This window comes from Siniperca chuatsi, linkage group LG7 (assembly GCF_020085105.1).
Source record: "Siniperca chuatsi isolate FFG_IHB_CAS linkage group LG7, ASM2008510v1, whole genome shotgun sequence".
In the NCBI taxonomy this organism is placed as follows: Eukaryota; Metazoa; Chordata; class Actinopteri; order Centrarchiformes; family Sinipercidae; genus Siniperca; species Siniperca chuatsi.
This window is the reverse complement of record NC_058048.1, coordinates 28,561,273-28,582,223: the sequence shown is the minus strand read 5'-3', so window position 1 is coordinate 28,582,223 and position 20,951 is coordinate 28,561,273. Positions and strand designations below refer to the sequence as shown.

At 41.1% G+C, this 20,951-nt stretch overlaps 2 protein-coding genes across 4 annotated transcripts in view; one reads left to right on the top strand and one right to left on the bottom strand.

Annotated features, from left to right (window-relative positions):
• Nucleotides 1-3,070, bottom strand: part of pak4 (p21 protein (Cdc42/Rac)-activated kinase 4) — a 34,512-nt gene extending 31,442 nt beyond the window's left edge. The window contains exon 1 of one of the 2 annotated variants that reach the window (XM_044202398.1): nt 2,862-3,070. The gene's annotated coding sequence lies outside the window, so the exon portion shown is untranslated. The remainder of the gene's footprint in view (nt 1-2,861) is intronic. The other variant, XM_044202396.1, reaches the window with a different exon arrangement.
• Nucleotides 3,071-5,126: 2,056 nt separating this feature from the next.
• On the top strand, nt 5,127-8,416 carry LOC122878942. 2 transcript variants are annotated; one of them, XM_044202482.1, is made up of 2 exons: nt 5,127-6,427; nt 6,580-7,171. In XM_044202482.1, exon 1 carries the CDS (start codon nt 5,385-5,387, stop codon nt 6,417-6,419), a length of 1,035 nt encoding a protein of 344 aa, XP_044058417.1. In that variant the 5' UTR covers nt 5,127-5,384; the 3' UTR covers nt 6,420-6,427; nt 6,580-7,171. The 2 variants fall into 2 exon arrangements, 1 of the variants encoding a protein (XP_044058417.1); XR_006378592.1 differs by adding an exon at nt 8,397-8,416 and having other exon boundaries at nt 5,128-6,704.
• The last annotated feature ends 12,535 nt before the right edge of the window (nt 8,417-20,951 follow it).

Genomic DNA, 20,951 nt, shown 5'->3' with positions numbered 1-20,951 from the left:
TCTGCCCTTGTCCTTGGCAGTGGCAGCAGTGTACCAGATGGTGATGGAGGAGGTGAGGATGGAGGAGGCGGTGTAGAAGTGCACCATCATTGTCTTTGGCAGGTTGAACTTCTTCAGCTGCCGAAGGAAGTACATCCTCTGCTGGTCTCTCTTGGTGAGGGAGCTGATGTTCAGGTCCCACTTGAGGTCCTGGGTGATAACGGTGCCCAAGAAGAAGAAGGACTCCACAGTGTCGACAGGGGAGTCACACAGGGTGATGGGTGCGGGTGGGGCTGGGCTCTTCCAGTAATCCACAACCATCTCCACTGTCTTTAGAGCATTGAGCTCAACAGTTCCTGATCGTCTCTGCCTTCATGACTTGACTTTCCTACTGTGATCCACCATAAATTTTAGTTATTGAGACATGACAGTAGTCACTTTGGCCAATCATACGCTACAAAGACAGGCTTGAGAGTGAAATTAGCAGACAGCAGCCAAGAGTTTAATTTTGTAGAAGGGCTGTCACTTTTTGAAAAAGTCAAGTTCGAAGAAATTCAAACTAACATGTAATTTGTTTGAATTAATTCAAATGCAACCCATATAGCGTAATGCTTGATTCCGAGATGCAGTTAGCTGGGACTGTCACATAAGCATGCGATGTCCATTCGTTGGTGGTCAGAGGGTGTCTTCAGTATAGTCTTTATATTTACTCGCGTGGTGTCTTGAGTAGGCAGTCAAACGGGGTTGTATAGTTGACGTTGCTCCATTCGTTTCAGGCCTCTGCTGTCTCACCTGGATTGCAAGCTAGCAGGTGCGTCCTCACAGTTGTTGTCGCTGTAGAGTAAGGCAGCTGTTTTTAAGTCTGCAAACAGCCTTATCTTTGCTGGGAATTTTGCTATGAGTGGTGTAGAACCCAAAATACTTCCACACACTGCTTCTCAGATGCTGTGGTGTCGCGATTATCCGATCTGCATGGCTTTGCTCGCTAGTGTCCTCTTCCATTTTTATAAATAGCTTTGTTTACTGATTGGTCAATAGGGCATGCAATAGGTCAAGCCTCTGCTGGACCACAAGGCAAACGGCTTCAAACAGTCTGTTGTGGTTATAGACTGTAAATTTTATTACAGTTCAAATATTACATTTTGTTCCCATGTTTCGAACTAAAGTTAGAATTCTTAATAAAAAGTGACAGCCCTATTTTGCGGTAAATAATGTCAATACTGTTATTTATAGAAGCTACAGCTGATAAAACCCACCAGCAACAGGTGTAGTTTCAGCCAGTGAAATTGATGGTCACAGTCTAAAATCGGCAGGGCTGTCTAACGTTTCTTCATTGCGGAAAGAAAAAGATGTAACTCTTGTGTTATCACTCTTGACAAACAGCAATTTTTTGGGTTGTTTTTTGGGGGGCAATTTATGCCATTATTACATAGCACTAGTAGAGAGATGACGGGAAAAACTACACAGCTGACAATGTGAATGCTTCCACAACTACCACAAATTTTCACAGCAAGAAGATGCAACGTATTTTGCTAGTGTGAAACTGAATTAAGTTTTAATTCACATTTTAACAACTTCAACCAAAATATCACAACCAATTCCATCCCTGTTGTTGCCTAAGGTCCATCCCTCACGTAGTTTCTAATTTGACAGAGTACCATACCCATAGAAAAAAGGGAACAAAAAACACCAATTCCCCAAGGAGCTAAATATCAGGCATAAATAATATTACCTTACTTATATATATATATATATATATATATATATATATATATATATATATATATATATTTCAAAGCTGTAATCTGCTGATACAGATAGTATGCTGATCTACCAGTGCAACTTTTGTCACCTGACCTGGTGATTTCCCATCCTGACACCCAGTTCCTGGGTGATGTAGAGTTGGGGGTTGATTTTGATAAGAGTGCTCACTGCTGGGGTAGTGTGTGTACGTGAGAGAGAACAGTGACCCCCCCCATACAGCTCTGGCATCCCAGGAATGTGTGGTGTGCCCAGCACTAATGGTACAACCTTTCTGACTGACTAACTGCACGCAAAATCTCTTTTCCACACCCGCACACACACACTGCACACATATGAACGCCTCAGGCGTAACACACGTATTCATTTCTGCCAGCTGAGAGAAACAGAAAAGGGGGGAAACATCAAAGACCACAGGATAAACAGAAATTACTTGTACAATAAAAAAAAAGTGGAGTCAAGGAGGGGAGAGAGCAACTTAATCAAATCTCAATAAGACAATATCCTCTTTCCTCCTTCAGCCTGCGTCAGGCTGAGACACACAACCTCATTCCTGCAGGTGAAAATGAAAGTTTAACATGGTCGTGATTAACAGGAACCGGTTAAACTTACCAGTACATTACGCATTGTAACATCACTAATAGAGAAATGGTAATGAAGACAAGTTGACCGCGGTGTCTCATGACAGCTGGCTGACAGATAAGAAAAGCCAATGTTACCAGAACCAGCTTGTCTCCTGGATTTGCCATTAAACCGTCCAGTGAGCTTAGAGGATCTTAGCAAAGAAACACAGCTTTAACGTAAAATTAGCTTGGTTAGTTGTCCAGAGCTGCGGTTTTTAATTGTTGAACAACTTTCACAAGTGACTCATCACCTTGTACCTTGGTCATACCTCGAAAACTACAAGTTTTATACCTTACTGTAAGGCATTATTCACATAACACACACACACAGACCAGACCGAAGGAGGCTACTCTGGTCTCCTCAAACCCAGGCTGGCCAGACTTGAAAGCAGCTAACGTTAGCCACTGTTAGCAACTAAACGGGGAGCAGAGACGCGCCACAAGCTAGCGCACATCATGCTTTAACTACAATTATTATAACCAAATGTGCTTACTCACCCCGAAACTCCCAGGAAAACCTTTTCTGCTGCCACCTCGATGTGGAAATGAACTTTCCTCTGTTTGAAAGAGCAGACGCGGGCTAACTTTGGGCAAACTGTGTAACATTAGCCGAAGTCTCACTTTCCCGACGCCATATTGAACGGGGACAAATACTACATCCGGGAAACTGCAGCAAAGCACCATGGCAACCGAGTCAGCGACTGTCCGCTGCGGAGACAGTCGAGGTAGAATTAGCATAATGTTATGTATTAGCATTACATTCTGCTAATATATGAGCCACAAACACTATATATGCTCTACATGTAGTATATATATTTATGTGCAAGTATATATAAGAAATTATATGCTTTCTAATATAACTTAACAGTGGTTACAGTTAAGATAAGCACAGTTTTGCATTGTACCATGGCAGGTATATATGGAAACCCAAAATGTTCGATATTAAATAAAATAAAAAAAAGTTATAAAATAAATAATTATATGAATAAATTGTGTCAAATATATGAATGAAACAATAATTTGTGAAATAATTGAAAAAATATTCAATCTCAACTCATTATTCTGAAATGTTATTTCATCATTAATTTTCATACTAACTTTTATAGAATTTTATTGGATATCATTTTTATTTTACTATAGACATTTTATTTCAAAATGCCCATTTTCAAAGTCTGTTTTTAATTTTTAATTATGGCATTTTTCCCGATAACACATGACACATTTTATTTGTTGCTGTCACCGACCCTCTCACCTTTCAGCCAATCACGTCCTCCCGGCAGCAAGCTCAACAACTGCTACCAAATTTAGCCAGTTAGCTCCTTTTAACTCTAGCCACAACAATGCCAACATTATTCTGAATCAACCAACTAGAGGCTGCTGCTGCACAATACACACAGTAACTAAACTTCTGTTGCTTTTAAGCCTTATCTTAACAAGGCTGCTCATGCTAACTAGCTAGCTAGGCCAATGTGATTGGCTGAAAGGTGAGAGGTGTGACATTATGAAAAGTGATATTAGGAAATTAAAAGTGGCATGGAATAAAAGTGTTATTGGGAAAAGTGCCCTTATGAAATAAAAGCAGACTTTTGAAAAAGGGCATTTTGAAACTAAAAATGTCTATTATGACACAAAAATGAAGTCCTATAAAACTCTGTTATTATGAAATATGAAGGATGAAATAACATGCTATAATAATGTAAAGTTAAGTTGATTATTTACTTCATAATTATTTATTTATTTATTTAAAATTGAACACTTTGGAGCTCCATAGGTAAAAACAAGTAGCAAACGAGTTCACAGCCCCATGTTGCACAACTCCACATTACATCTAGTTGCAATAGATCTTATAGGCTACTACGTCATTAGAGTGTACTGATGCAAAAAGGATTATGCAAGGCGTGCACTAACAGACATTGCTGATTTTAAATGGAAAATTGCTCATTTAAAATCTAAAATTAAAAAATATTTTGGGAGTTCTTTTTGATTAATCATACTTTCTTAACAAGTGTTTTTCTTTTTGTCCTCCTCACTACACATTGTATTGTGTTATAAAAAAGTCCATCAACACCACAATCAAACTTACATACGTACAACACAAACGTACAAACTTACAACATGGCTAGACATGGCTCAGTATTTTATATGAAATACAGAATTGCAATCTTAGAGTGTGACCATCAGGCTTTAACAGTCAGGGCACAGGGTGAAAAGGATATTAAAGGTGATCAGAAGTCAGTGTACGCCTGGGGATCTTTTCCATCTAATCAATTTGTTATGAGGTCCCATTATAGACTGACCCAGCACCCGACCTACATACACTCACAGAGATTTTAAACCACCATGCCCAGTAAAATAGAAAATGGTAGAGTACCATGACTGACTGTTGGCATCCAGTTGTGCTGACACTAGAAGAAAGTTTCAGCCTGTGGAAAACTGAGCAGAAAATGAGAATTAGAGAATTAGTGCTTTTTTATTGTAAACAAGGCATGAAACATGTTTGCAGCTCAAGAAATGGGATTTCAAGCTGTCTCTCTCTTTAAGAGAGCTCATATTTTGCCCCAGTGTACTTATGCCATTAGTCTTAAAGCTCCTTTACACTGACCATGCATCTTTTGTTATCCTAATCCTAAGGATTTGAGACATTTTGCTTATGTTTAATTAAAATACACTGAAGCCAAAGACACATTTTGTCATAAAAACTTGACTACATGAGTTCCTTTAGGCCGTGGCAGGAGGCAAAGTTCAGCTGGCAGGTTTTATTCTACTTTCACTAAGTAAAACTGCGATAAACAGCACTATCACAGCTGAAGAAATGGCAGGGCTGGTTATTGATTCAGCAGGAGAGACAGCGGAGGGACAGATGCTCCTGATGTACACTGCCAGGCTCCCTTAGGGCATCCATCGTGCCCATTTCCTGTCAATCCTGCTCCACAGAGGAGCAGAGGAGGACAGGAGGGACGCACTGCCCTGCAGGCCTCTGAGAACGGATATTTGGATGCAGCTCAACTGACAGTCCATGAGATGATCCAGGTGAGGCCCTCCGAGGCTCGGAGTCAGTGTAGAGCATCTATGGAGTTTGTAAAACCAGGGAGTGGACAGCAGTCTCTCCCTGAATTCGATCATTCAGGCTGCTTCCTGTCTGAGAGAGTGGGTGACCTGCTTTGGGCCGAGCATGTGATCTGCAACCCCTACGCCTCTGAAACTAAAGGGAAAGCAGGCTGGGGAGAGGGAGAGTGGCAAAGTGGGCGTGAGGAGAGCTGGAGGAGTCATACCACCTCTCCTCCTGCTGGTTCCCATCTCCTTATCCATTCTCTTGGCAAACAAGTCATCCCAAACCCTCTGCTGCTCTGCCAGGATCAGGCTGGGGCGGAGGAGGGGGACGAGGGCTGCAACAGCATGCTTACCATCCAGGAGGAAAAACTTTCTGCAGGAAGCGATGACGCCAAGCAGCACCCTGACTCTCGACCAGGCTGCCGAGTCAGAACAGTCTGGAGAAGGTGGCTCTCTCCTTGGCTGAAGAGGAAATACGCCTCTAAAATGTTTACAAACCAATCCCTGACAAACTCCAAAGAAACAACCAAGAAACCTCTCAGTGGTTTCTGGAGGTGGTTGACTCTCAGACATCTGCTGCTCCAGGCTGGATCAGGACATCCTCACCTTGTAACGAGTGACCACCTGCACACGTGTCAGTCTGCTGTTGAGTCTCTGCAGCCTCGCTTCATGTCCAGCCCCTTGATGCTCAGGAACAGATGCTTCCTGGATGATGGCGAGCTTGTTATGCCGTCACACAAGGACAGAGTGGTCGGGAGACCTTTCTTGGAGACCAGACTAAGCCCACTTGAACTTCCTGCCACTGATTCAAGTCAGAGAGAAGGTGAGAATGACGAGAGAGATGAAGACAGGGCATCGGGCTCCTGTCACATGTTGAGGGCTTTTCATTGTCACACCGGTCCTGAACTGAGACTCCACTTTGGGGAGGAATCAGACTCCGACCTGGAGGAGCTGCTGGTTGAGGATGAGGATGATGGTGGTGGCGAGGGGACTGACACAGACTGAGCATGAGAGTAGGTTGTTTCTGGGCAGTTTTATTTGGTAGAAAGCCTGTAGAAAGCACAAATGTAACCTTTTTATAATTTATTAGGTGAGTGTTACTGTTAATGCCACATGTTAGAGGGTAAAAACAACCCAACGACTCTGCTCTTTTTTGCCTTTGTAGGTCAACAGGACAGCCGTAATTATATCGACTGTTCCCTGGTTCACTGAATCAATACAGTGATGGCCAGTGTGAAATACTGCTGCCTTCAGTGCTATGCGTAAACTCCTGCTTGTGACAGATTTCAGGTGAAGACACAAACATAATTACTCTTAGCTGTTGTTTTGTTGAAAAAAGCAAGCTGCCCAGAACTGCAGACAGTGGTGAAGTGTAACTAAGTACATTTACTCCTGTACTGTTCTTTGAGGTACTTGTGTTTCCATTTCATGCCACTTTCATACTTCTACTCCATTACATCTTAGAGGGAAATGTTGTACTTTTTACTCCACTACATTTATTTGACAGCTTTAGTTACTTTTCAGATTAAGATTTTGTATTCAAAACATGTGATCTTATAATATTCGATTCAACCAATAGCTTAAACGACCCAACAGTATAAAACATCGTCAAAATGATCTTTATCATGACCAGCTACAACAGTTAAATGCTACTTACATATTAATCAATCAGTAATATTAAGCCAATAATGTATAATAGTATAACACTTTAACACTCACAGGGCCATTTTTCTGCAGTATGAGTACTTTTATTTTGATACTTTAAGTACATTTTGCTGATAATCCTCACATACTTTTACATAAGTGAGATTTTCAATGCAGGACTTTTACTTGTAATGGAGTATTTTTATATTGCAGAATTGCTACTTTTACTTAAGTAAAGAGTCTGAATACTTCCTCCACCACTGACCGAGGAAACACACTTCTGAAAAGACAAAAACAGCACATCTTTCATGTAACTGGTGTTTTGATTAATCTATTATTAACAACTTGTTACATATTTGAGATGACCAAAAGTAACACATTAACACCAATAACTTGACATAGAAAGCAAAATACTTCATCAGTGAAATAATAAGTTAATGTTAATACAATTAAACTCACACATGTACCTTTCTGCTGCTCATAATTATCACTATGTAGGTCATGTGACCTAATATCTTAATTACAATATTTCCAACATCATCAACAGCATTTAAATCCCAGCCTCACTGCAGAGTTCAATCTGTGCAACACTGACCTCTAGTGATCAAATACACCTACTGCTCTGTAGTTTATGTCCCTGCAGTTTCCAAACACATGGAGGGGGGGTCAGTGTTTCAGTTTAATTGGCTCTAATGGCCAGAAGTTGGCTGAATGAGTGAATGTGTATGAATGAATGAATAGTTATATTTTGGGTCTGGTCATTTACATGACATTGCATTATTCAGACACATTCATCAAAAACAATCCGATATGTTTACCCACCAGCATCTATCAGCACAATATACTAACCTCATACAAATATGAATAACCTACATATAATGTCTCAGGAGAAATCCATCAATGGAAATTAAATAAATACATGTACACAGCATTACATTAATATACAAATAATATACAAATATAAACAAATATAACCCAATCAAAACAAAATCTCCATTTATGCACAAGTTATTTTTCTTGTCCTGATCCATGCTTTAAAAAACCTGCAAAGGCTTTGTCTAAGAGGTATTCAGCGTCCTCCTCAATTGTAAATCTGGAACCTGTTTATCTTTAATAAATATTTACCCCTTATATGCATTTACCCCTGACATGGTGTCCCCACTCCTCCACTTCCACATTTGTTTATAATATAATATTTTTTTTATAATAATTCATAATTTTTTGTAACTTCAGACTATTCTGATCACAAGTTTCTCTCCTCACTGATACTAAACCTAATTTTAGTGCCTTGGTGAAGGCAGCTTGGACAGCTTGAACACTTAATGTGTTCTTTAACAGATTCGACACACCGGCTCCTGCTCAGCCCCCCCTCTAACTCAGCTGCTGTCTGCCAAAGGAGCGCCTTCAGCGGAAGACTCATCCCCCCACAATGCACCACAGAGCACCACAGGAAGTCATTCCTGCCTGTGGCCATCAAACTCTTCAACTCCTCCCTCTAAGTGTCAGTCTGTATGACCCTAGGTCACTAAACTGGACATTGATCATTAACATCTCTGCAATACTTGAAACAATTGTACAATATTTTCTGTTTAATACTGCTGTGCAATATACTCTGTTTTCAGTTTAAAATTCCCTATTTATTGATATTTATTCATACTTCTATTACTGCTGTGCAATATCCACCGTGTCATAATCATCTTAATAAGCTACACTTAACTTGACAGTACTCATTATTGCAATATTACTTATTATTTATAATATTACATTGTATTATACCGTACATACTTATCAACCTCTAAATCCACTTTGGTACTTTCACTTATTTTAATTTTATATATAATTTTATACTTAATTTATCTTACCTGTATTATAGCGTATAATATTTTGATTTGCTTAGTGCTTCTGTTCCTGTGTGCACTGACGTGACAGTGAGCTGCTGTAACGAAAGAGTTTCCCCTCGGGGATCAATACAGTATTTCTGATTCTGATTCTGAACCATATGTGGATTGTGGTCTTTGAAGTGTATTTAGTAACATGAAAAAGTTCAGAAAATACTGCCCAAAAAAAATCTAATGACCTGCCAAACATCTGAAGATAAACAACTGATAAAATGCCTAATTAATAATAATAATAATAATAATAAAACCTTATTTATAGAGCACTTATCAAAACAAAGTACAAAGTGCTTCACAACAAGAGAAATAAAATATCACAGTGAATGACGAAATATAAAGAAATAAAACACATAAAAGCAATAAAATAAACAGTAAAATAAACAGCCAGTTCAGGTAAAATCAGGATCTGCTTTCAGATAAAAATGTGTTTTGAGACGAGACTTAAACGAAGACACTGACTCAGACAACCTAATTTCTTCGGGCAAGTTGTTCCAGATCCTCGGGGCCCAGATAGCAAAAGCTCTGTCCCCCTTAGTTTCCATCCTGGACTCAGGAACAGACAGGAGACCCCTGCCCGAAGATCTCAAACTACGTGAAGGTTCATAAGGGATATGAAGATATTATAACCTTATGAGATTTATTTTGAAATTACACATTTTGTATATTTTCCAATATGTTCTGGCAAGAGGATCAGTGTCTAGTTAATCCACTAGTTTATTAAAATTAATAGAGATCTTTACACACTGCTTTTCAGAGGATAAAAAACATCTCTATTTCTAAAAATATTAACTTATGAAATTGAGCTTTTCTAAAATGGGTATAAAACAATTTAAGAATGAGCCCTCTAAATGATAAAACAACTTCATGATTAAAAAAAATGTGTGTGTGTGTGTGTGTGTGTGAGTTGTCTGGCTTAATTTCGATTAATCCTGCAGTGGAAGCAAATTTGGCAATTCTCGAGCATCAGCGACTTTTTCTTGTCACCCTGCAAATTAAGATCAATATTCTCTGAATGTGCTGAAGCGGCTGATTCCTTGTGTACAGTCTCCAAGTTTATTTCCAGTCTTTATTTATCCAGGGACATGTTTTGCTGAGCATGCTTGCTCTTTTCCAGATTTCCTTCCCTGTTTACTTTGCTGCATCCAACATGTTTCCTGTATATATTTATATTTACTCTTTGATGCCCTTTTCTCCTGTGAGCAGGAATGTTAAAGGACAAACATTGCTGCTCACTGTGTTTTCTGCCTGTTCATGTCTGGTTTCTTGTTTTTTCCCCTCAATGTAGAAAGTTGTTTTGTGTGGTTGAACATAGTTTCTCTATTCCCAAAGCTGTTATTGTATATATAAATTTGTTTGGATGTGAACTGCCTGGTTGAATAAAGTTAAAGGTTGTTAAAGGTCAAAGGTGAAGCAGTCATATGTAGTTGGAGGCTGTAAGTTCCGAAACAACTGGCCAAATCTGTATTACCCTCCTTCAAAAGTCCCATTTAAAGACCTAGTTTTATAAACTTGACTTTTGAATTGTATTGTCTATAAATAGCTTATAAAGATCTCCATTTCCTCTTTTGCTTAACATAGAAGAAGTGGAGAAAAACAAGACAAAAAACAAAAAGTGAAGGCGCTAACGTAGCCGAGGTTACAGCTCTGACTCTTGGTCAGGCCACCTACGGCTCAAACAGGAAACTCTTTCCTAAATGACTCTGCTCCACAGCTCAGCAGTTTGCAGAGCGGCCTCACCGGTTTCCATGCTCCTCTGAAGTAATGAAAGTCCTGATTGGATTGTACAGAGCGGAGCTTCATCATCAGTTTTACCAGTGATCACTGGCCGGTTAATTACCTTAACAGGGGTCAAGTGTACCGGACAAAGATGTTGAAGAAGAGGGAGAGAATTCACTGTGAATTATAGCCTGGCCTGTTTCATCACACCTCATATATTTCAGGTTTTACTGCCTGAAAGCCTGAACTATGAACCCATTAAATCACACATTTATCACTGTCATTTGAACAGTAATCAGCAAAAAAATGTTTTTAAAAAATTTGTGACGTTAACCAAATGGTAAACCAAGTGGTATTACAGTATTTTATGCACTGATGTCAGGCCAGGCAGAATGAAAAACAAAACTTCGTAACTCACCAATAAAAAAACAAACAAATCACTTGACATGTTTTTGGAACAACACAAGCCATCTAAATGAAATATCAGGAGGAAATAAAAACTTTCACAGCATATATTCACAACCACTACACAAAAGATGGTTTCTATTTAGAGCTACTAAAACATGCAAATTTACAAACAATTTAACATTCAAGTTGATTCATCTGTCAGATTTCTTCAATCCATCAATTCTACTTCATACCACAACTTTCAGGCGGATTAGTGCTTTACACATTAACAACAGAGTGAATCTACAGCATTCAGTTTACTGCTGAGAAGATGCTCGTCAACATTTTGCTGATAAAATGTGCATTTACATAGACATCTGTCGCTTTGCAGCTTTATGCCTGAAGGTGACTGAGCTTTTGGCTCTGAACCAGCCTGCCTGAGGAGAAGCAGCAGCATCATCCTTCAAATCACTTTTTACACTGCAAAAACTGTCCGTCCTGAACCCCTGACTCTGGTCTTAACATTTTGAAATAACTAATCAGCCAGTGGGGTAAGAATATCGCACTTGTTTCCACAAAAAGTCCCATTTTTCATTTTCTTGATACAAATGCTTGATACTGTTTCTTATCTCTTAGTGCCTCTTGACTCCCCTCGCTTCATTCAGAGTATGACTAGTTTAATTCATTTTTTAAGATCGTAGAAAAGGTTTCAGTTGTAGTCATCTGGACACTGTTTTCAGAATCAAGATGTTTCGGCTCCCATCCGGAAGTCATTCTCAATTGTGAAAAAATAGGACGGGAACTAGAAATTTAAGCTACTCTGAGTGTACGATGGAATACTCCTGGACGAATGAGGGACTACACCGTCCCATTTTTTAAGATGTTAATTGTTCTCTAGTGTAATATTAGTAGCAGTAATGGAACTGACAAGGTGTGAAGGAATCCAGTGATCTTCCACAGCCTCTGTCTTCACCTGAGCAGGTGTCGTCGGTGACTTTACCTCTGCAGATGTTCATCCACACTTTGAGTTCAGCAGATAAGACTGTGAGCTGCAGCTCTTCTGTCCAACCTGCTCTGCACCTGAAACACTTTCCTGTCATGTTGCAGTTCGGAGGCCTGAAATGGGAATCCCAGTTGTGTTCATTCGGCCACTTTACACCTCCTAAGCCCTCAATGAGTTCATGCATCTCAGTTGAATGAGAATAAATTTTGCTTTCTCACACTTACTGGACCTGACATTTAATGTACGAGGACAGTTCAATCCACTGCTGCTGTTACTAATTATCATCAATGTGTGTGTGTGTGTGTGTGGGCATGGACTCAGAAACATGGACTCAGAAAAGCACTGCACCTCATAAACAGCTGTGTTAGAGTTTCGTGTTCTCCATTAGACCAAGAACCCATGGCTGCAGGATAGAAATGCATTGATTTCACTCTGAGGTGACACAGAGCAATGACCTGTAATGTAGAAAGACCTAAAGACAGATATGAGGAGTTTAATGTCAACCAAACCATAAAAATAAAAGACAACAGCAGCAGTGCTCAAGTTGTGAGTGTGGATCTTCTGTTGAACCAAGTATAAATATTCCATCATACAAGAATGTCCTCTGTTTAAGTGTCCCACAAGGCTGTCTATTTTAGTACATATTACAAAAACCGCCTGCTGCGCAGCAGTCTGAGGAACCCCGCAGGCTAAAGAAGTGTAATTGCTTCCCTTGGACAACATAAAAATGTGTCCTTTCGTAGCCTCCAAATATTTGGTGTGAACAAATCCACATGTCAGGCTTTTTGTCCAAATGTAAGACCGTGGTCAAGATTTACAGAGCACCTGAGGGTTATTTTCTTTGATTTCTTGCGCACTCAGATCGCATATAGGCTTCAGCTCTGGATTTAACAGAAAAGGAAGACATTGCAGGATTACATACCAATGTCAGATGTTTGCAGATTGTTTGATATTTTAAACTGCATCTTGTGAAATTATGTTAAAGTCACTCAACCAAAGGTTTGTGCAAAGTCTCAGAGTACTGACTGATAACTGCGGCCAGATGTTAATTAATCACTGTGCAATTGTGTATCAGTATAATGATGAAAACATCAAATCTTAAATCCCTCCATCACTTTTGATAAATCACATTTTAATTCCTAAAAGTAATATTAGACACTTATTTACTGTTGTTTCTAAACTCCAGGTCGTAAAAAGACAAACTCATAAAATCCATCAGTAAGTAACGATAGTGTGGCGAGGGCCTAAACCTTTTTGAGAGAAGACAGCCACCTTTGGTGGCACAGATCGTGTTAGTGCCGCTCTACTGATCAGCTGATGCAGTTCCTTTATGGTTGATTCTTTATTAAAAAGAAAAATCTGGATTTAGCACTGACATAAGACAAGTCTTGGAAGTCATTCTATAAATTCCCGTTTGACTAAACCACATTGATTTAGAAGATATGACAAAGTAAATTGTTCCCATTCTGAGTAACTGTGGATTTTATAAATGAATAATGATGAGCCCTGTGAGTTTAGATTTTCTTATTCTTTCCCTCCGGCCTGCTCATTTTGGACCCGCAGAAGCCGAGAGAGGAGGAGAAAAGGCAGAAACACTGAATCCAGTGACAGCTGGAGAGGTGTAAACAAACTGCAGCAGGGCGTTTGCTGTTTGTTGTTGCTGCAGCCCGGACAGCACGGCGAGCTCTGCTGAGTCATGTGAAGCTCGTCTTCAGGTCGCGGCTGCTGCAGCCTGCGAGGAAGAACAACTGCTGACAACTTCGGCTGCTAATTGAATTATTGATTGAAGGAGGCACAGTAACTCTCAGACACATACACTGTTTGTGCTGTGGTATTACAAATAATACATAGAGTCAACTCCCTGGAGCACTCTCTGAGGAGGTTGTGTGTGTGTGTGTGTGTGTGTGTGAGTATCATTCCCTGATTAGTTTCACTTTGTGGGACATTTTAAATTGTTTCTACCTCCAACAAGGAGATTATGTTTTCTCTCCAGTTTGTTTTTTTGATAGCAGAAAAAAAAATTTCGTCGTCAGTCGTCACCGATGACAACAACATGGACATGATCCCTCACTGGCTTCCCATCCAACAAAATGTGCGTACTGGAAAACGTGACCAAGGCACAGGTATCGCTACTGGGAGCCAAATTCTGGGTGCTTAGTACAAAATTTGTTAGTACACACTTCCCTCTTTGTGTTACCGTCCCTACAAACACACAAGCAGTGTATTCTGTACTGAAAAGACTGTAACTTTGGAAGATACACACTATAATATTAACTTCAGATAAACCTTGGAATATATTTATGCACAGAACGAGGACTGTGGATTTTGTCCTACATCACTTCCATTGGAAGCATGTGAGAAGATCTCTTAATGGCCAGCATGAACAGGAGAAGTGATTACAGCCAAACCTGTATCAATGTTCATACTGACATGTATGGTTTTAAGACAGACTTGTGAACTATCCTTTAAACATTTCAAAACATTTTCTATTATTAAAACTACAAATTAGAGGATTGCCAGACGTACAGTATGTACTCTGAGTGCTTTCTTATCTTTTTAAAGTGTTTTAAAATGGCTGTAGACTTTGGTGCAATATTAAATCTATTTCTGAATGGTAAATGGACTGTACTTATATAGCGGCTTTCTAGTCTTGTCCGACTACTCAAAGCGCTTCGACTACAAATCACATTCACACACTGATGGCAGGTGCCAAAGTAAATCATTCGCACACACTGAAGGAACAGCCCTTGGGAGCAATTTGGGGTTCAGTGTCTTGCCCAAAGACATGCGGGCTGGGGGAAGCCAGGATTGAACCTTCCAACTGGTCGACGACCCGCTCTCCCACTAAGCCACAGTCGCTCTACTTTTATTTATCCATGAGCATGAATGCTCTTTCAGATTATAACACCTGCAAGCTGCCCAGTGATATTTCAGCCCACGCTGCAGCAGGTGGGGGTTCAGCGTCTTAGCTCAAAGGCACCTCAACAGAGAGAAAAAGGCAAGTTCATTCACTTTCACACAGATGTATCCTGCTGCTAGGATCAAAACCTCAGGACACTGTTCTGTAAAGGATCTTGTGAAACCTGACAGGGTATGGACACAATAATAGAAAGACCTTACAACATAATACAGTCTACCACTTCAAAAATCACAAGAGGCGATTCATCACCAAATGAAACATTAAAAGCTTCACAAAGCTTGTTTTATCGCAGGGCCTTTGGATTGCATTACACTGTACAGGTGTTCATGTTGTTGTGTCACAACTGCAGTCGTGTGTCCACCTCATGTACTGTATGTGCATAATAGTATATTTTAGTTAGTGTGTATATTTGCATTTTAATTTGTACTGTAGAAATCTCACATTTATAAACCATCAGGGCTAAAAGACATCTAATTAAAAATCTTGAAATCTTAAACAACATAATTGTGCATCAGAATAACTTAATACCATTACCATCAATAGATGATAATACTGAAATATTGATCGGCCCTATTGAGAGGTAAACGCTGCATTTTGAGCAGCGTTTGGAGGGCGACAGAATCAATAAATTACACTTCATTCCGACATGCTGTGTATCTAAAAATTAAAGATCACTGGTGGTAACTGCGTATTAAACTGCATCCTCTCCTTGTTACTGTTCTGTGAGGAATTTCTGTGAGTTTTACTCCGACTTCACAAACACTATTCTCGTTCCAAAGCATAATAATTAGATCAACATGAGAAAGGTCAGTGGATTTCGAGGGTTGAGAAGAAGGCCAAGCAGCTGTCCTGCTGGAGAGGGTGAATGTACTTTCACGAGTATTACTTCCTGGTGTAATTTAGGGAATCTAACGGCACTGATTTGTACAGAGTGGATGTTGGAAAATGTCACAGAGGGTTATTTTATAAAAGCAGAAATGTTTCAGATGTAAAATTCAAAATAGCACTCAGCTGACGTCAGCTTGGCCTTTCCAGTGAAATGTTATTTCAGTGCAGATTGACACCGCACGGCCGGCTGTGTTTCCTCATCTGTTGACAGCAGTCAGAATGAAGACACCCACACTGGAATAAATGCATAGTTTATCATATCATAACAATAACTTCTCAAGGCTACATCGTAAATAAAACAGTCTAGTAGATTTAGGGATTGTAGCCTAAATTATGAACAGGAAGTGAGGTGAACAAACCGTGTCATCAAGAAGAGGTACATTGAATATTTATGCTCATTCGGTGAGGCGATGCAAGACAAAAGTTGCTCTAAAAAGGTAAAACTGCTGCCACTACCGAGAATATATCGAGTGATCGCCTTGCATTTCATACAGCTACGAGCTACCAGAGATCACAACTTAGGCTACTTCTGCTACAGTACAGTATCGCTTTAAGTTCCTCTAGATACCTGAATACAAACAGCATCCTGCTGTGGAAAGAAAGACAAGGAGAGAAATCATTCCTCTATAGGCATATTTTTAAAAAGAAGTCTCTATTAGTGCAGAGCGGTGGATCTCAGAGAGACGTCCTTCAGGGGTCTCGGTGGTTCTTGAGGTGAGATCAGCAGTTCTTCAACGGGATTTTTGGGGAGGGGTGCAGTTGGATCTTTGGGGTTGTAAGGGGTTCGGTATGGGGCTTCCATGGACCATTGCCAGTGTTTCTGTGAATTTGAAGGGTTTCTATGATTTATTTGGGGGTTAAAGAGTTCTTGGTTGGTTGCAATGGCTATAGACCTTCACAGGGGTGTTCTTAAGGGTTTTGTAAAGTAGTTGTGAGGGTTCAGTAGTTCTTGAGAGGTTTCCAGGGGTCCCTAGGGATGTTCCTCGGGGAATTCAAGGTTTCCAGGGGGAAATCAGGGATTCTAAGTATCCTTGATGGGGGTCTTAAGCGTGTTAAGCGGTTCTTGTGTGGGTCCCAGGAGACACTGACTGGTTTAAAAGGGTTCTTGGGGAGGCAGAAATTATATTTTAAAATCACTGGAAAGTGCAAGAGTTAAAGCATGGATGGATTACTGAGCGGGCCTACTGGGCACAGGACCAGGGACCCAAGAGGTCAGGGGGCCCCTGCGCCAGAGCCTCTGTTTGAAGTTCCTGTTAATAAAGGGGAACTCCGCCAATTTCATATGTGAAAAAAGTAGTTTAAAGCCTTTATGGCTCCAGAGGGAGCTGCGTGAAGTCTGATAAACTGCCTCAGGTGATGTCACTTGAGGCAGAGTCGGTTGGGGCTGACTACAAGTTTGAAAGAGAAAAAAATCTGGGGGTGTGGAGTTAAAAGAAGTGAGCTCACCAGACCTCTTTAGCCAGCTGCTCATCTCTGCTGCAGGCTGGAGGCTCCAGGCTACATTAGCCACTACTAGCATAGCACACCCAAATCCCAGGCTGAACTGTTGGCGAGCGAGTTGCACTGTGGGTAATGTAGGAGCCAGGGTTTGACAAGGAAGAAGTATGAGTGGAATAAAAAAAGGTGACATCTCTGCGTTCTGCTGCGTGAAGTCTGATCTTGTTTTTTGTGTCCACTGTGAGTCTGATGAGGTCGTAGATGGGAAACACTCTCAACATTTCTTGTTGGAAAGTCACGGCGCTCAGTTAAAAGTAGGGATGCCCTGATCCTGATCAGAGTGTCTGCCAACCAAATCCAGTATTTGTTTTCGTTGATTTATTTCCGTCATATCACAGCTGCACTGCATACTGAGGCGTAGGGCTGCATCTAACGATTAGTTTCACTCATCGATTAATCTAGCGATGATCTATTCGACATGTTTTGCCTAAAACAAACAAAAGGTCAAAAATTTGCATCTCAAGTTCCCAGAGCCCAAAGTTACGTCTTCAGATGACTTGTTTTGTCCGACCAACAGTCCAAAACCAAAAGGTATTCAATCTCGAGTCAAATAAAACTCAGACACGTGAGAAGCTTGAACCAGACAGTGTTCGACGACCGATTGATTAATTGATTAATCATTTGATTCTAATACAGCAACATTAGCAATTTAAATCAGTTTGACAGGAGAACAGCTCCGCTTCAAGAAAGCAGAACCTGCATCTCAGGCTTTCTTTGACGGTTTGTTGTAATATTTTGTAGCATGCTGTAGTATTTAGGATAACATCTGCCAGCATGAACTGAAAGCTAAAGTTCAGCTGCAGTTTCTGAACCAACAGCAGCATTTAAAGAGTTTGGGTTCACCTGCAAAATGCCACTGAAAGAGTCTCTTTGAGTCTGGGGCCTTTTATGTTTTTGCTGTTTTTATTCGTATTTATTTGATCTTATTCATTTTTTTGGTTTTACTTCCTCTTTGCTCACGCTCTTTGGCCTTATTCTCGCTTTATCTGCCTTGTCTGGTTTTATTTCTTTTCTGTAAAGCACTTTGTAACATTGTTAAGAAAAGTGCTATATAAATAAAGTTTATTATTATTATTATTATTATTATTTTACATTTCTGCACCCATGGGGCCCATTGCCTCATAATCCGCACATGAGTTAAAGGATGTGTGTATGACTTTCAGAAGAACCACCATTTTATCCCTCTCATACAGTGAAACACTAAATCAAGAACAATAAAAACTAAAACATCCCTTTAAGGAGGCTTTCAGACTTCCTCTCATTGAGTGGAGAAGCGAAATGTCCTCTGGCCTCAAACATATGACCACCCCTCAGGACCGGCTGTTTGGGTAAAGCTGGCAAAAAAATAAATAAAAAATAAATCACCCCCTCCCCAACTGCATCCTGCATGCGGAACACATGCATCCCGGCAGCACTTGTCCTCATTCAGGTCCTCAGTCGGCATCCCAAACTCTGGATGCGGTTGCGTCTCTCTGTGCGCCGTCCTCTCCCATCCGTCCCTGCTGCAGCCTCATGACAGGTGTGTGCAGTCACCTACATCATGTGTGCAGATGTGTGCGTGCTGTAAAGTCATCCTAACCTCGGCGGGCACTCGGTGCGGTTCGGTGCCACGGTGCTGGTGATGTTGTACTGCGAGTCCGGTCTCCAGAAAAACACATAATAAATCACCAGGATGAACGCAGCCACGGACACGCAGAGGAAATAGACGATCGCCATCGCTACTTTCACCCAAATCTTAGTTGACATGTTGGTGTGTTTGGCCCGCAGCTCGCCGGGATAGCTCGGCCTCCGCTTCATGTCCCCGTTCAGCTTCTCCGCGGTCACGGTGACTTGCCTGCCGGCCGCTTTCATCTTGGTATTAAAGCTAAAACCGTACCCAACGATTTTTCCTCTGCCGAGTGTTGCGTGTTCATCTGAGTCCGGACAGCAGAGCCAGCTGTCCCCCTCCTGTCCTCCACGGCTCTTCTCTCCTCCGGTGCGGGTATAGGATGCAGTGTAAACCGCAGGGCAGCTGCTCGGGTCCCGCCGCCTCCTCCGGTGCCGTGTACGCAGGACGGTAAGGCTCGCTGACACCTCTCAGTCCTCGGTGCGCACCGGGCAAACTGAACTCAGGGAGGCTGTCCGTGGCATCAGCTGGATGGGACCGCTGTCAAGCTGGCCACGCTTAAACGGGCCGTTTCCGGTAGGCCTTTTCAAAATAACACAGGCTCAACGTGGATAAGCGGAGCCGTCATTTTTGTGTGTGTGTGAGTGTGTGTGTGTGTGGTAGCTAAATACACAGCTCTGCCTATTTCTGTACATTCAACGGGCTCATTAGCTTTTTGCATGTGCTAAAACAGTAATATCCAGTAGGCTACAGGTGGTGTTCGCTTATATGCAGTGTTTATCCCCCCCACTAGAGTGATTACAGGTGTCTGCAACAGGACACATTAAGGTCTTTAACATGTCAAAGTTATTTAAATTCAAGGCTTGTTTAATTCAGCAAATACACCTTGGAAAGTAAAAGCACTAATCATGGGACTTAATGATCCCCATAGCTTTTAAACACTCTGTTAGACATTAAGTTTAGATGAATTATTAATTAAAGAAATCAATTGAACACGTCCCACCAGCAGTAAGCAGCAGGTTGAATACTGCACAGAGTCATGAAGGTGCAGTCTGTACCTGCAACATCAATTCACCGTTGTGGATGTGGTGTTCCTGTCACAGCAACACTGTCCACCAATCCAGTCTTTCTAAATGTAAAACTAACTAAGTGTAATTTAAAATCGGAGTTAAACTGCCTGTCACTGAGCTGAAAGCACAGTGGGACAGGCCTGCTTGGTAACTTAGTGGACCATTATTCTTTTTAGATAAGGATTGGGGGAAACAAATCCACTCTTATTCTGAAGGAAAATTCTCCGTGTTTCCGGAGTCTGACTTTCTCCAGCCTCTGACTTGACGCAGTTTCGGACGAGGAGGGGCTGAAAGTACGCAACACCCGAGGATTGGGTCATAGTTTGAGGGAACCGTCCCGCAGCAGAAGATGGGAGAGATGCAGCGTTCATCCACAAATTATCACCGCCTCGGATTTTCTTCACCAGCCTGTAAAACCTGCACAGCAGCTGGTCGAGCCCATAAAGGATTCATCAAAACCATTAAACAGCTTTCCCTACACAGATGAGTCACAGGCTGCAGCCATAAAATGCAGGCTGTGCACTGACAGGGGGATTTCTAACCCTCATTATGTACTGTTAACAGGGGATGAAAAGAGCTGAGGGTCAGTCTTCCTGTCCTGCAGCAGCCAAGGTCACAATCATGCACAAAGACGAGATTCGAGCACAACCACGCAGCACTCCGGGTATTCAATATGTGCATGGGGCAGAATGGTTTTATACTGCCACACTGCCTGGTGAGCAGCACAGAAATTCATATGTCTGGTGGATAAATGGAGGGGCGGCAGCGTTATCAGCACACACAGTTCAGTGGATGTAATCTGCAGCTGAGGAAACATTATGAGCATCAGGCATTATTTTTAATCCAACATAAATGCCTCCAACATGACACTGAACATTATTTTTATCTGTCTCGCCTACAGAATAATGTAA